At 47.8% G+C, this 17,004-nt stretch overlaps 1 protein-coding gene across 5 annotated transcripts in view; it reads right to left on the bottom strand.

Moving 5' to 3' along the window:
* ADGRD1 (adhesion G protein-coupled receptor D1) overlaps positions 1-6,969 on the bottom strand; it is a 189,375-nt gene extending 182,406 nt beyond the window's left edge. For 2 of the 5 annotated variants that reach the window (XM_024348158.3, XM_024348159.3), the window contains exons 1-2: positions 6,345-6,969; positions 6,216-6,252 (exon numbers count right to left, since the gene is read on the bottom strand). In XM_024348158.3, coding sequence (XP_024203926.2) covers positions 6,216-6,252; positions 6,345-6,410 — 103 coding nt within the window. In that variant the 5' untranslated portion in view covers positions 6,411-6,969. The remainder of the gene's footprint in view (positions 1-6,215; positions 6,253-6,344) is intronic. The other 3 variants (XM_024348156.3, XM_024348157.3, XM_054664742.2) reach the window with 2 other exon arrangements.
* Between the last annotated feature and the right edge of the window lie 10,035 nt (positions 6,970-17,004).

Below are 17,004 nucleotides of genomic sequence, written 5' to 3'. Positions count from 1 at the left end.
ACTCTTTCTTTCAGGTCCTTATTTGGTTTTCTCATGGCATTTACTATTGTTTGGGATTTTTTTGTTAGTATATTTGTGTGTTGTCTCCTATATCAGACTCTGTTCCTTGAATGTTCTATTTACATTGTATCCTCCATGTCTAAGACAAGGGGCCCAGGAGGGGTGTGTGTGTGTGTGTGTGTGTGTGTGTGTGTGTGTGAGAGAGAGAGAGACTTTTGCATTTGAAATCTCCCAAATTTTTAATGTTAGCAATTTAAAAACTAACTATACAGGTAGAATGAATGATAAAATGCAAAAATAAATAAATAAATGAATAAACATAGAATATAATTATCTGTATAATTCTAGTATTTAGAAAATCTCTATTTGCCAAATTTCCATTTCTTCAATCGGATATAAACATTGTTTTTTTTAAATTCTATTATAAATACTACGAAGATGAAGAATCCAGTTTCTGCCATGGCCTAGCAGTTCTGACAGTTCTTTAGAAACTCTAAGGCATGATGGAGATCTAAGGAATGATAATTACTGTAATTATCTGCTTGGCCTCCCAGACCCCTAAATAGAGCGGGTGAAGTGAGCCGCCCCAAACTTCTGGAAACGGCTGGAGCCAGCTGTGCCATGTGCCCCGGGACCAGGAAACTGCTGGGTAATGACATGCTTTGGGTTTGTTTTAAGTTCTCTTTTCCTCATTACAAATGTCATGTATAAAATGGCATGCTTATAAACTTTTTAAGAATGGCCTGCAATTTATTGGCCAGTGCCATTTATGGATTCAGATTAATCAACCATCACAGCTTCATAAGGCTGTCCCCTGGGGAGCAGAGGCAAGAAATCAGGCAGCCTGGGGCCCTGGAAAAGCTTCCAGATGTGGGGAGGGGCCCGGACTCTGCCGACCCTGGATTTCCCTCTCCAAACCTACCTCCTGGCTTCCCTGTAAAGTGAGAAGTGGCTCAATAGTCCCTACGGTCCCTCAACTGCGACATTCTATAATGCCTCCAGAATGACAATCTATGGTCACAGATAAGCACAGAGTATGCAAAGGCTTAAAATGATTTCAGGTTGTTTGGCAATTACTTACAAAATGAAACACCTCTCTACATGGTAGACATAAAGATCTGGCAAATATCTGGCTACCTCTGCCAGTGTAGACAGGCAAACCAGGTAATACAAGCCAAAACAGCCACCTGTGAGCCGAATGCATGCTGGTTGGCTAGCTTTATTGACGCGGTTTACCAGATGACTAGCAAATCTTCAGTGACTGTGCATAGACAAGTCAATAAATATATAGATATTTTTTTGAGACAGGGTCTCACTCTGTCACCAAGGCTGGAGTGCAGTGGTGTGATCACGGTTCACTGCAGCCTTAAACTTCTGGACTCAAGTGATCCTCCCACCTCAGCCTCCCAAGTAGCTGGGACTAGAGGCATGCACCACCATGCTCAGCTGAATGTTTATTTTTTATAAAGGTGGGGTCTCACTATGTTGCCCAGGCTGGTCTTGAATTCCTGGGCTCAAGTGATCCTCCTGGCTCAGCCTCCCAAAGTGCTGGGATTCCAGGCATGAGCCACTGTGCCAGCCCAACAAATATTTATTGCGTGCCTCCTATGCCTAAGGCACAGTGCTGAGTGCCAGAATCAGAAAACAAGAAATGCTTAATAGTTGTGAGAACCTTTAACAAAATAATACAGTTTGGTGTGGTCGTGGTGGAAAGTAGGCTGGCATTTGGAAGATCAGGCTCTCGCTCTATACTGGAGACTCCTCCTTAAGGCTCCCCCAGCACCTGAGCGAACCTATGTCCCAGTACTGACCACTCGGCTGCTGTTTTCCAAGAATCTCTGTTTGTGTCTGTCTCCACTAATTCCCCTCACGCTGTGAGCTTCTTGGGCTTAATATTGTGTCCTCTGAGCCCTGTGACCTTGAGCAAATCGCTTGGTCTGTCTGAAAGACACGCTTCTCCACCCGCGGTGCGAGGGCATGACACCACCGCAGGGCTCTTGCAAGGATGATGTAAAATCATTGAAAGGCCCAACGTGCAGACAAACTGGCCGCTTTTCACAGCTGTTTAGCACTCTTTAGAATGAAATGCTACGTGTTAAGGAGCTGCTCTCTTGCAATGGAAACAGGTTGTTTCTGTTGGTGTGTTTGTGACACCCGTGCCTGTCATGAGCGCTCCTGAGGAGACACGCCAGGGCCAGGCTTCCTCTGCCAGAGCTGCCCGGGGGCAGGCGAGCCTCAAGGATGGAAGCTGGAGCATGAAGGAGGCCCCTAGATTCTGCTTCACACAGACAGCCAGGGATGCGGCTTTTCAGCAGGAAACGAGGTGAGCAGAGTCTGAGATGTCGGAAGAGAAGACAAAAACAAAGGACTGGGGCTGGGTGTGGTGGCTCACACCTGTAATCCCAGCACTCTGGGAGGCCGAGGCAGGCGGATCACCTGAGGTCAGGAGTTTGAGACCAGCCTGGTCAACATGGTGAAACCCCGTCTCTACTAAAAATACAAAAATTAGCCAGCCTTGGTCACGGGCACCTGTAGTCCCAGCTACTCGGGTGACTGAGGCAGGAGAATCACTAGAACCCAGGGGGCAGAGGTTGCAGTGAGCTGAGATCACGCCATTGCACTCCAGCCTGGGCGACAGAGAAAGAGTCTGTCTCAAAAAAAAAAGAGAAAGGATTGGATAGGATGGAGGGAGTGGGGAGGGAGGGAAGGAAATGAGGGAGGGAAATGGAAAAAAGAAAATGAGACAGGAAACAAAGTGAGAGAGAAGGCAGGAGAAGGGGAGGAGGGGAACAGTGAGGAGGAAGGGAAGGCAGGCAGGCAGCAGGATGTCTTGTTCATGGAGGACACCTAAATATTCAGCAAATGTGTCCACCTTCACCATTATTCTAAAAAGGAAGGAAGGAGGAAGGAAGAGAAAAAAGGAAAAGTTCAGAAACAATTTGCAGTGAGAGGAGACGAGGAAGGACGAGGAGACAAAGAGGGACTGCTAGAACCTGGAAAGCTGAGGAGAGAGAAACCTTGCGGTTTCAAGAGCTCAGGAGGCATGGCCGCCTTCACCGTGCTTTTCCACACAGGCTACGGGTCACCACACCCTTCCGTCCCTTTCTACTGTCAGCAGCATGGCCGTCGTTTCTCGAAGACAGTGCCTTGATCAGGAAATGTTGATTTCTACCCTAAATCCAGACTTGGAAGAACAAAGCTTCTATATGGAACAACGACTGAGTTCAAACTGCTCCTTCAAGTTTAGATACAAAAATGCAAGTGCACGTGTGCATGTGTGTGTGCATGTGTGTGTACATATGTGTACGTGTGTGCATATGTGAGCTGTGTAAATAGGTGTACATGTGTGTGGATGTGGGATGTGTGTGAATGTGTGAGGGTGTGTGTGCATGTGTGTGCACACGTGTGAGTATGTGAAGATGTGTGTGGACACGTGCATGCATATGAGTGTGTGTGGACATGTGTGTGGGGTGTACGTGTGTGAGCATGTGTGTATGTATGTGCATGTGTGTAGAGATGTGCGAGCATGTGCAGATGTGTGTAGACACGTGGACTTGTGTGAATGCGTGCACATGTGTATGCATGTGTGTAGAAATGTATGGATGTGTGTGGATGCATGTGGATGTGTGTAGTCTGTGACTGTGTGGTCATGTGTGTAGACACGTGGATATGTGTGGACATGTGTGAACATGTGTAAATACATATATGTTGGTGCATGTAGACATGTGTTGGCACATGTGGGTGTGGGTTGTGCATGGATGTGTATATGTGTGTCTACATATGTGAATTGTGTGGACACGTGTGGATGCATGTGGACACATGTTGATGGATGCAGGTGTGTGCATATGTGTGGATGCTTTTGCATGTGTATGCATGTGTGTCAACATGTCTGATGTGTATGGATGTGAGTGGTGGGTGGACATGTGATGTGTGTTGGCACATGTGGCCGTATGTTGACACATGTAGACATCTGGTGTGTGTGTGTGTATGCATATGTGTCACCATGTGTGGATGTGTGTGATTTGTGTTGGTGCATGTGGGCATATGTTGACACATGTAGACATGTAGCATGGGGGGCATGTGGACACATGTGCATGTGTGAGAGTGCGTGTGGGCTCTGTATCATAAGCAGAAGTCCGGGGAGAACCCGCACAGCTTTTCTCCAACACTGAGCAGCAGTGAGGGCCATGCTGGGGCCTCGGGGGCCACCTGCCTGCTGCAGGAGCCGGGTGCACAGCTCTGCCTGACCGCCCTGCAGTTCGAGGGGCTACCCCTCTCCTCCTCTCAGTCCTCTCCCCTACTGGAGCCCAGCCCAAGCCATGAGGCCTGCATTCACCTTGAAAGCAAGGTGTCCAAGGTGGACACGTCCTCTCTTTATCGCAGCGCTGGGCATGTTTATTCGTTCCCAAGCCACGGGAGCCCTTGTTTCATTCAGCGATTTGGCTGAGGAGAGAGGAATGTGTGGAAACTCACAGCTTCCACACCTTTTTAAAAGGAGCTCCCTATGCATGTGGACGAAACAGAAGTGGCAGCGTCCCCACCCCCGAGTTGGTGAATGGAGGTGGTGGCGAGGCGACGATGCCTGGAACATCCTGGCATGGGGCTGCCGGGCAGCCGGAAAGGATACAGAGGCTGAGGGCACAGCCCCTGGCCCTAGACCCCAGCAGGCTCCTGGTGCTCCATCCAGGAAAGGGGCTCTCCCTGGAGGCCTGGGCATCGCCCTGGGATCTGCCCACAGTGTTGGCCTGAGTCCATTTGTGGTTGATCATCAAAGGCTGGTTCCCAGCCAGGCGCAGTGGCTCACATCTGTAATCCCAACACTTTGGGAGGCCGAGGTGGTTGGATCACCCGAGGTCAGGAGATCGAGACCAGCCTGGCCAACATGGCAAAACCTTGTGTCTACTACAAATACAAAAATTAGCCAGGCGTGGTGGCATGGGCCTGTAATCCCAGCTGCTTGGGAGGCTGAGGCACAAGAATCGCTTGAACCCGGGAGGCAGAGGTAGCAGAGAGCCGAGACTGAGATCTCACCACTCAACTCCAGCCTGGGTGACAGAGTGAGACTTTGTCTCAAAAAATAAAAACAAAAATAATTTTTTAAAAAAGGCTGATTTCCCATCAGAGACAGGCAGGGCCATACAATAGCGCTCGGGGGGGTGCCCAGCCAAGCTCTGGTGGGGCGGGGGCAGAGGCTGTGCTCACAACAGGCTTCCCAGCAGGGGTTCAGGCACTGGCAGGGTCTCCTCCCCACCTCCTGCAACCTCCAGCAGGGAGCAACAGCCCAGTGACTGCCTGCTGCTCCCAGAAAGCCTTGTCTTCCCGTCCCTGCCCCTGGCTGACCAGAACGTGTGCCCACACTCTTAACAGCAAAGGGTGTGTGCCTCCCTGTCTTCCCGAGAGAAGCCCCGTCCTGATGCTTCCTGGTTGGGTGTCACAATGGCCAAAGGAATGTGGCTCTGGGGCTGGAGCAAGGGTGGCCCTCTATCCTGAGTCCCACTCATCGGCTGCTCCAGGCTGAGCTGGTCAGCACTCTGAGGCTGGAGGTCCCGAGACCCTGCTACGGGCCAGAGCTCCAACTCCCCGCCAGTGAATCTGCCCTGAAGACATGAGATGGGTGTGGTGGCTCACATCTGTAATCCCAGCACTCTGGGAGGCCAAGGCGGGCGGATCACCTGAAATCAGGAGTTCAAGACCAGCCTGGCCAACATAGTGAAACCCTGTCTCTACTAAAAATACAAAAAAAAAAAAAAAAAAGCTGGGTGTAGTGGTGCACACCTGTGATCCCAACTACTCAGGAGGCTGAGGCAGGAGAATTGCTTGAACCTGGGAGGCAGAGGTTGAGGCCACTGCACTCCAGCCTGGGCAACAGAGCAAGACTCCATCTCAAAAAGAAAAAAAAAAGGAAGAAAGGAAGAAAGAGAGAAAGAAAGAGGCAGAAGGCATTCAAATGAAGGAGATCATATTTCCTTAATCACAATGTTTCATATGACCCAGCTCAAGGGGTCCAGAACCACTTCTCCATCCACCACTCAGCCCGTGAGGGGTGGCAGAGCTGCCCAGGGTCACAGTGTGTGGTGAGGCAGTGAGGTCGGGGACCAGGAGCCCAACAAGGGCCATTCGCTGATGCCTCAGAGATGAACAAGTGGGCTGTTCCTGGGATACCCGCACTAGGCAGGGGGAGGGCGGTGCTCAGAGTGAGAAGGAAACACTCTTACCTGGATGGTCCTGCGATCTGGAGTAGACGCCACGCACCTGCGCACAAAAGACCACAGTGTGAGACACGCTCAGGGAAAGCCTCCGGAGAAACCAAGCCTGTCGCCATCCCGGCCACCTGGGGACATTACCTGAAAGTTGTAATAAAATAGCAGCAGCCAGGAGCACCAGCAGCACAGCCGCAGCAGCTTTTCCATGGCTCTCTCGGAGGTCAAAGCTCGGAGCCAAGCGAAATTCCTGAGGGTCTGTGAGAACGAGACCTCTTAACCTTCACTTCCTTGGAAAAGGGACATTTTCACAGGTTCCAGGGGAGAAAATTTCTGTCTCCTTAAAGTTTGTGAAACACAGCTGTCTTGGAGACCTAATGGGTGTTTCTTCCTCGTCTCAAAACTTGAGATTCTTCAGTGATCAATAAACACGTTGCGATGACCAGAGCAGCTGTGGAATGCAGGGAGGAGAAACCCAAGCCCGACTCGCAGTCCTGGGAAAGCAATCCCAGGTCACCACTGTGACCACGACCTGCGCCCGGAGACGGGAGGCTGTTTGTCCTGCGGTATTTTCTTTTTATTTCAAGAGCCTCCGTTTGTCTCAGTCAGGTTTGGAGCTTCCCTTTTCTCTGAAGAAGGTTTTGTGCGTGGTTTTTCCCTGGAGCGCCCGCCTGCTCCTCGGGCTTGTCCTGTGGCCGCTGTCGAGCTCCTTCTGGTCTGGCTCAAGTTCACACCTCCGTCCTGCTCTCTGGGTGGAGGGGGAGTGAGTGATGTAAGTCTCTCTCCTCAAACTTTGTTCTGTTCTCCTTTTCTATTTATATCCCCACTGCTGTGTCCTTCCTGGGTCCTAACTCCAGCCTCTTAACAACAGCTGAAATATTTTCAGGATCTCAGGCTCAGAATCAAACCAAACAGACGTGGTGTGTGGTGTGTGTGCGTGTGCGTGTGTGTGTTACTGATGCCTTCTGGTCAGCGCCTTCAAAGTCGGCATAAATATTAATAAATACAAAATGCAAAACAAACCGTAAACTCTGTTTAGATCTGAGTCTTGTTTGCCCCCAAAAGAGAATGAAGTTGACAGAGGGAAAAGGAAAAGCAGCACACCCACTGTGCCCTCCATACTAAGCGCTGACCACATTTTTCTCTCTAATCCTTTCAGACGTCAGTGAAAGCTACGGAATTAATCACAAGGTACGCTGTGCAGTTATAGCATCCCACATATCCCCCCACCCCAGCACCAGGAGGATGTTCTCAATGGGATAGAAAAGAGTCAGCCCCTTCGCCAGACATGCCTCAGTTTACCCAAGACCAAAGTTTATCCGATCTACTCCAAATACACGTGGACACACAGAGACACACACCCTAGAATTGCAGTCACAGCTATATTTGCTATGTGATTTAAGTAATATTTACCGCTTCCTACTTTCTCCAACATTCACCAGCTGTGCTCCTAGGCAAATTACTTGATCTCTCTTAGTTTTCGAATTCCTCATCCACAAAATGGGGGTTAATAGTTCCTCCTCCTCAGGGCTGTAACAATAAATTAGAGGACAGATCCAAGGCTCTTCAGGCAGTACTTGGAAAATATGTGGCACTCAGTAAATGCTGCTATTTTTTATTAAGAAAAATTATCACTCAGTAAATGTTAGCTATGATTATTATTAGCAAGTATAACATAACACCCAGTAAATGTTAGCTGATACAGTTATCTCAATTGTCCTGACTTTAAATGGGAATTAAGAATCCTGAATCCAACATACTTCCTAAAGAGGATAAGAAAATGACTTCCAATCTCTGTGGGACAGAAAAAAAGAAAGTGCCGTCAAAACGTTAGGTGATTATTTTTAACTTGTGCCTGCAGCCCACAACCGCTCAGATCCTCTGATAGCCTGAGCCTCTCTGTGGAGCTGGAGGAGGGTTCCAGAGAGTTCCATCTCCTAGCAATGGAGAAACTGTGAACTCCAAAGGCCGGGGGCTGTCTGTAATAACAACCTTTATCCTGTTGCTCAGGCTGGTCGGCTTCAGGGAAAGCTAATTTACAACCTTTATCTCTGCCATTTCATCAGCTCTCCAGTCCCCCACTGCCTCTGGCTGGAAGAGGTGAAGGCAGGGACAGGCAGCTGCAGGTTTTTCTCAGCTCCAGTTGTAACCTGGAAGAATTCAACAGATTGCTGAATATGCGGACCTTTCCCATCTCCATGACCAAACAAAGCCAGCGTGGTTTCTTTTCATCAGATAACGGGAGACACCCCATTCAATGACTGTAATAAAAACTAGATAGAAAAGCAATTCAGCAGAGCTTGCCCTGCAGGCATCTGCACTCATCCGCAGACTCACTCTGACTCTCCATCGCGGACTACGGTCTCGGTCTCGTGCCTCATGCTATTTGCCTGCGTCCTGTCTCAGGCCTTGTTCAGAGGCCCAGATGAAGAGCCCGCCTCCATGTAAAGCAGCGTGTCCTAAAGCCTGGAGATTTGAGACAGGGCCTTGAGTGGTCCGTGGGCCTGGAACCAAGCAACTCTGATGTCTCTGAGCGTCTCATTCCATCACCCAAACGTCGGGGTGTTCGGCACCCAAACATCACCTTGACAGCAGGTCTCCCTCTCCCTAAAGCCCTCCCCTGCTGTATTTTCTCGATCCCACTAACCACGATCCAATGTACTTCATATCTTAGACGTTTATTTCATTTATTGTCAGTCTCTCCCCACCGAGGCGTAGGCCCCATGAGAGCAGAGACCTTCTTTCTGCCTGTTCGCTCTGCACCCCAGCCCCGAGAACAGGGCTTGGTACTTTGTGAGCACTCAGCGTTTGTCACTGAACCCAGCCTGGCTCTGCCCTCCTGCAGCAAAGCCAAACATGGACGTCGGGATTGCAGTGAGAGGAAGCGAGGCATTTAGAGCAGGGCACCAGGAGAGCAGAACCTGGCGGCTCACACTTCAGACCTGAACTCCCCGATGGCTGATGGGGAGGGTTTTTCAAGGTGGAGAGGCAGAGGTTACAGGCTAAGTCCCACATGAATAATACCTGGAGGCTGCACATTGGTTTGACCGAAAAAGCTAGGACATCTTGAACTGGGGGCCCACAGGTCGTATAGGTAGATTCAGAGGTTTTCTGATTTGTGATTGGTTAAGAAGGCAAGGCTTTGTCAAAAAATTTGAGATCAGCAAAAAAGAATGTTAGCTCTGGCCTGTGGGCATGACCTCCTCCAGGCCCCTCAGGAAGAAATTTAGAACAAAGAACAGGGGTGGGCCCCGGAGGGGTGGATCCCAACACTTTGGGAGGCTGAGGCAGGTGGATCACCTGAGGTCAGGGGTTCGAGACCAGCCTGGCCAACATGGCGAAACCCCGTCTCTACTAAAAATACAAAAATTAGCCGGGTGTGGTGGCACATACCTGTACTCAGGAGGATACTTGGGAGGCTGAGGCAAGAGAATCGCTTGAACCCAGGAGGCGGAGGTTGCAGTGAGCTGAGATTGAGCCACTGCACTCCAGCCTGGGCAACAGAGTGAGACTCTGTCTCAAAAAACAAAGAACAAAGAACGGTGGTGGAGTTCAGCTCTCCACTCCCCCATATCAGAGGTCTGTAAGTCAACAGATCCATTTGGTGGGGATCCAGGTTCTGAAAAACAACTCCGGGTCATTTGTTACGATGTTGTCTTTAGTTTCTACAGGGAAGCAATGAATTCCTGACTCTAACTCTCTTGACTGTTGTTTCTCGCCACTATTAACTTCTTGCTTCTCAAGTTGCTCATGTATTTCTCAGGGCCAGCTAGGTGGCTGGAATTCCCCTTCAAGGAACCCAAGATTTTATTGTATTTCTTTATTTATTTTGAGATGGAGTCTCATTCTGTTGCCCAGGCTAGAGTGCAGTGGCACGATCTCAGCTCACCACAACCTCACTGAGCTCCCAGGTTCAAGCAATTCTCCTGCCTCAGCCTCCTGAGTAGCCAGGATTACAGGCACCCGCCACCACACCCGGCTAATTTTTTTGTATTTTTAGTAGAGGCGGAGTTTCACCATGTTGGCCAGGCTGGTCTCGAACTCCTGACCTCGTGATCCGCCCACCTCAGCCTCCCAAAGTGCTGGGATTACAGGTGTGAGCCACCGCACCCGGCCCGATTTTCTTTTCTTTCTATGCTTGGGTGGGGAGTGCCGGGCAGGCAGCCTCACATTCAACATTCAAGTCATAGTTTTGGGCCACATGCATGTGTACTTTACTTAAAGAATGAAAAACATTGTTACGCTTTGGGAAAATATTTCAGACTTTACTGGGAGGATGCTAATTAAACATTAAAAATGAGACCTTACATTGTGATTAGGCTCCACTCAAAATTTTACAGGGACATAAAGTGTGACGCCAGCTACCAATGGGAACGTAACTGGATTATTTGCAAAGCTGATGCCCTGCGCACAACAGAGCATGTTTCCTGGTGCTGAGCAGCTCAGATGTCCCAGGAGGACAGATCGGGCCTGAACAAAGAATTCTGTGGAGTGGCCCAAATGCTGAGGGAGAGCTGGACAAGCTGTGAGCACAGGAGTTCCTGATGCCTGATTCACACCAATCCAAGGTGTGCCTCCCTCCAGCTCAGACCCTCCCATACGCCGGCATATTTGTGAGAGGCAGCAAGAGTTGTGTGTCCATCATGTTTACTCCTGTGTAGATAAGCAAGGCGGAGCAGCAGTTCGTAAGCAGTGTGCTAGGAGGGGTGTGCAGCACACAACGTACATGGAAATGAACCGTGTTAGAAGCCTGGGGATGAATTCACTGAGAAACTCACGTGAAGGAGTTCAAGAATTCTTTCTCTGAGTGGTTAAGGGATGGGACATTCTGGAAAGAAGCTATGGAATGGGCTAAAGCTCCGATGCAGCATGCCATGGACCGTGGGCGTGTGTTGTTTCTACCAGCCCAGCCTCCCCTCCGGCTCCTGTCGGCTTTCCTTTTGAAGGACGTTTCTTCCACCGACCCGTGAGCTCAGACGGGACTGTCAGAAGCTGCAGGTGTTGCAGGGGAGTTGTGACCCAGTGGGAACACTTGCAGCTCCTCCATACCACAGGCACTGTGAATGGCCCAAAGGTGTACATGTGACCCACTCAGAACCAGTCAGTGTCTTCCCCGGGATCAATAGATTGACCATGGGAGAGAAAAGACTCCCTCCGCCACTGCAGTTGCTAATCCAGAATGGTCTTCAATCAAGGCTGGTGATGCCCATTTTTCCCACAACAAGAAAAGAATTACGCAGAGCTGAAGATAACAAGCAAACATAGAGACTCTAGCCGCCTAGCCTTGGAGAGGGTCAAGAGAAAACCTGATGCTGTCAGCTGAGCCCTTGGATCCTACAAGACCTAAAGCCAGCATTCCCTGACAGGCACCGAGAAATTTATGTTAGGCTCAAGCAAGTTTGAGCTTGGTTTCTGTCCCTGGTCATTAAGAGTCCTGGTCAGTGACACAGATTTGAGAAACCACAATTAATTATATATTCAATGAAGAGTAGGCACAAGTAGGGAAAGTGGCAGGGGCTGAGGCTGGAGAGAGTCAACAACATAATCAAGAGGGCCTGTGTACGGGGCCCCTTTCATTCACCTCTTTAAATCTTCTCTGCCCTACTTCTTATCCACCTACCAGTAGGATGATCAGCTCCACACTGGCTTCCACCAGCGTTGCTCCTGATGGCGATGCCCTCAGAAGCCAGAGCATGCTCCACCCTGGGGTCTCTGACTCAGCAGATGGGAGGCCCAGGAAAGCCCTGCAGCCTCAGGCATAAGCACCCAGAAACGTGAGGTACTCGAGCCCATGAAGTGCAGGATCCAGTGGACAAACCCGCTTTTCTCCCTCCAGCCATCATAGTTGCAACACGATAGCATTTCCCTGCATTGCCGCTTCCCCACTTCTGTGTCTGTTGCCCCCGTCCCCCACTTTGGCCCCCTGGACTCACACTCTAAAGCACTGCTCACACGTGAGTGTTGGCGCTGGGCTCTGCTCTCAGAGAACCAAGAACGAGACACTCGCGTAGGTTAGTCCCAATGAAGCAGCGTCATTTGTCTGGGGAAATCCCCGGGGTTTGTTGTCTCCTGCTAAGGAAATCAAAGACATGGACACACAAGGAGTAGGTTTAAGAGCAGAAAGTTTAATAGGCGAAAGAAAGAAGAGCGCTGCCTTGTGTAAAGGGAGGGGGACCCAGCAGGTTTCTGGGTTTGGGGTGAGATGTGTTTGATTTTATAGATGAGCTGGAGGAGGCGGTGTCGATTTACATAGGGTGTAGTGGATTGGTTGGACCAGATATGCCATTTACATAGCCCGGAAGAGGCTGGCTATCCCACTCTAATCTTTTATTATGCAAATGGAGTCTTTACTTGGCTGGCACCATGATGCCCGCACATGTGGCGACAAAGAAAAGGGAAGAGGGAACCTCCATGTTGAACATACCTGGCTTCCAGGTTTCCCTTTTCTATTGGCACAGCGGCCAGCATTCACCTATGCAGGCTTCCAGCTTACTTATCTACACTGGCAGCTCGATTTTTCAGGCTGCTTTTTGTTAGAAAAGAAATGACTTGGAGGCTGCTTTCTTATTAAAAGGAAACCTTACCAAGGACTCCCGTACCCTCACTAACCACCTAAATCATTTCTTTTTAGCTCCTGTATCACCAAGGATCCCAAAGGCATTCACAGATAAGACTTCAGGGATCAGGAAATGCTCTGGATCACATATACTTTTTTTTTTTTTTTTGGTGACAGAGTCTCACTTTGTCACCCAGGCTGGAGTGCAGTGGCATGATCTCCACTCACTGCAACCTCCACCTCCAGGGCTCAAGTGATTCTCCTGCCTCAACCTCCCAAGTAGCTGGGATTACAGGCACCTACCACCACATCTGGCTAATTTTTTGTATTTTTAGTAGAGGTGGGTTTTCACCGTATTCGCCAGGCTGGCCTCGAACTCCTGATGTCAGGTGATCCGCCCGCCTCAGCCTTCCAAAGTGCTAGGATTACAGGCGTGAGCCACCATGCCCAGCCCACGTGCACATTTTGAATGTGCATATGTGAATTTTGGGGGGAGAAGGTCCATAGCTTTTATCCAGTTTTCAAGGACAATGAGAGCAAGGATGAAAGAGTAAGAAACTGCTTAGTTGGTAAGGAGTGTTTTCAGCAAGAATATGCACAAAGGACATTGCTAATTGCCTGCCCAAATCTGTTCTCTTCTTTCTCTGTATGCAGAATTGCAAATATATTTGGGTGCCAATATGCACAGGTAAAAAGGTTACTTCCCTTTCAGCTAGGGGTGGCCATGTGACCTACAGGCAATGAGAGACAGGCAGAAGTCTCTTGAATGGGCTTCTGAGAAGACATTTTGAAAAGGCAAACTCCTTTTGACCTTTGTTCTTCCTGAAGGCTTCTGACCTTGACCTTTCTGGCTGGAATGTGGAAATGCTAAGCTGAGGTGGAGCAGCTGTCCTCAACCATGAGAATGAAAACCACAAGCTTTTCCTCCTGGGATGTAAAAGGCTGGAAAGAACATCACTCCCATCACGAGAAAAAGCCAGGTAATCTACAAAATCTTAACTTTTCTTGAACCCATCAGAGAGCTGAGGTTCAAGGAAATCACCCTGCCCGAAATCTAGGGGAAGATAGGTCTAAGGAGAAATGGGACATGAGCGTCATCTCGCAGGTGGCAGAGCATGAGCTCAACAGGTAAGAAGCATTCAGCAAAAGCTTTTGATGGATTTCTAAAGGCCGGTGTAGGCTGGAGTGAGAGCATAGACTGCTGGCAGCTGCACACCAAGGAAGTTTGTTCCCATCTCGGCCTCTTCTCCCCGGATGCCCAGCAGGTTCAGAAGAAGGACTGGGAGCAGGCAGGAGGTTGGAGAGAACCACTCTGCACAGCTGGAGAAGTGAGTGGCCATCACTGTGCAAAGGCACGAAGCCCTGCCTGGACCTTTCTCCCCAAGGAACAAAGCACAAGCAGTCCTTGTGCCGCTGGGGGAAGGACAGCCAGCCCTGCCAGCTGCAGGGCACAGGGAAGAACCTCTGGGATGCAGTGGGGAGAAACTACCCTCTATTCCCAGGGCAGGGGCAGAAACTCTCCTGGGCCCAGATCATCAAAGATCTCCTTCAAATAGGAAAGGGGCAGGGCCACCAAGAAAATCCATCTCAAGACACAGAGACACAAAGTCCACCTAAGACTGAGGCTGGGCCTCAGAACCTTCTCTATTCCCCATGCCCAGGCTTGCAAGATCCAGCGTTCGAGGATTGAGAGGGCAGGAGCCAGAGGAGAGCTGCTCTGACATTCTGGCATACAAGAAACGCTTAAAACTGAAAGTAGAGCAGAAACACTGAGAAAAACCTTCTGCCAAACCAAACCCCACCCAAAGCGCAAGATTCTGCCAGAGGAATGTGAAGCTACCAGTGGACTGAAGGCAACCATAGCAACAGAACCCAAACCCAGCTCAACTCGCCTGATTGACTTAACACACACATCACACACACATGCACATATACACACCAACACACATACCTTACACACATGCACATAAACACACACATCTGCACACACACACACACACATGCAAGGACACACATGCATTAATGACCTAGCAGAGAAGACTTTTCCCCATTTCCTGGCATAAATACTACTTATCTTAGTCTCCACTGTCCTATGTGTGATGTCCAGCACTCATTCTAAAATTATGACACACACAAAAGAGAAAGAAAAAACAACCCACTGCCAAGAAACAAAGCAATCAAACTAGAAGATAGACTGGTTTAAACAACTATGATTAATATGTTAAATGTTTTACTGGAAAAATGATGACAACGCTGATGAATAAATGGAGAATTTCTGCAGAGAGATGGAAGTTATATGAAGGAGTCAAATGGAAATGCTATCACTAAAAAAGAGCAGATAACAGATGAAACATTCCTTCTCTGGGTTCATCAGTACACTCCACACAGGCAAGGAAATGGAAATGCTATCACTAAAAAATGGTAGATAACAGATAAAACATTCCTTCTCTGTGTTCATCAGTACACTCCACACAGGCAAGGAAAGAATCCATTAACATTGTGATAGGTCAATTAAAATTATCCAAACTGAAACACAAAGTGAAAAAGAAAATATATATATTTTTAAAATCAGAGCATGAAAGAGCAATGTCACAATAGCAAATAATCTAACGTATGTGTAATTGGAATTGTAGATGTAGACGTGAGAAAATAAGACAGAAAAAAGTTTGAAGACATAAAGTCTAAGAATTTAAAAAGAAAGAAAGAAAGATATTCAATTACAGACCCAAGAAGCTCAGACAATCCCAAGCAAGATAAATATCAAACACACATACCCCTAGAAACATTTAGACACATTATCATCACACTGCCAAAAATCAAATATAAAAGCAAAATCATGAAGGCAGCAAAAGGAAAAATATACACTATGTACAGAGAAGAAAAAATCAGAATTACAGTAGACTTCTTATCAATAACTATGTAAGCCAAAGGATGATGTCATGAAGTATCTAAAGTGCTGTGGGGTCAGGAGGATGAGGAGGGCCCTGTCAACCCAGAATTCTATATCCAGTAAGAATATCTTTCAGAAATGAATGACAAGTCTGGGAATGGGGGAAGGGGGGAGTGACTGCCACTGGATACAAGCTTCCTTTGGGGGTTGATGAAAATGTTCTGAAATTAAATAGTGATGATGGTTGCACAACCTTGTGAATATACTCAAAACCACTGAATTTTACACTTAAAAATGAACTTTATTGTGTGTAAATTATATCTCAAAAAAAGAAAGAGATATAAGCTATTTTTCAAACAGAAAGTGACAGAATTTATTATCAGAAACCAGAACTACAAGAAATGTGAAAGAAGCTCTTTAGACAGAGCACTATGACACCACACAGAAACTTGGATCTACACAAAGAAATGAAGACACTCAGAAATGATTAAATTTGAAGTAAGTATAAAAGGCGTTTTTCTTATTTTCAGTTGCCATAGAAAGAAAACATTGACTGTCTAATGACAAGAGAGTAGAAGGTGCTGTGGGTTGATAGCATTTGTAAAAGTAAAATTTACGACTAAATGTAATAAAACGTGGGAGGGAGGAAGTAGGAGTACCCTGTCCTGAGGTGCTCACACGATGCATGGAGTGGCATAATATTATTGGAAGGTAATTTGAAGAGATAGATTCTATGACAACCACAGGGGGTGGGAAAAAAGCATTTGGTAAGCCTTAGGACAACCCCTGGGAGAAAATGTTATAGAGGGATAAATAATAAGCCAATAATATACATGAAAAGGAATCATACATTCTGAATTAATCCAAAAGCAGATGGAGAAAGAAGGAAGGAGAGAACAAAGGACAGATGGAACAAATAGAAAATAACTGGCAAAGATGTCCAATTTTATTCCAATCATATCGATCATTGCACTGAGCTTTAATGATCTGAATACACCAAAGAGAAGATAGAGATTCCCTGGATAAAACAAAAAGACCCAACTATTTTCTATCTACAAGAAACACATTTTAAATATAAATACTTAGTGAGGTTAAAAGTACAAGCAGAGTGAAAAGACATACCATGGAACACCAAATAGAAGAAAACTGGAGTGGCTGTCTGGAGTGGAAAAAGTAGACTTCAGAACAAGAGAGACCATTAGGGATAAAAAGGGTCATTACATAAGGATAAAGGGGTGAATTCACCAACAACACATAGCAATCCTCGGTAGGTATCTCTCTAACAAAAGAACCACAAATACATGTCAAAAGCCACTACAGTTGAAAGGAGAAACGGAGAAATCCAGTTATATTCAGAG

The sequence above is a fragment of the Pan troglodytes genome, chromosome 10 (genome assembly GCF_028858775.2).
Source record: "Pan troglodytes isolate AG18354 chromosome 10, NHGRI_mPanTro3-v2.0_pri, whole genome shotgun sequence".
Classification (NCBI taxonomy): Eukaryota; Metazoa; Chordata; class Mammalia; order Primates; family Hominidae; genus Pan; species Pan troglodytes.
Note: the sequence above shows the minus strand (reverse complement) of the source record. Positions and strands in the feature narration are given on the sequence as shown.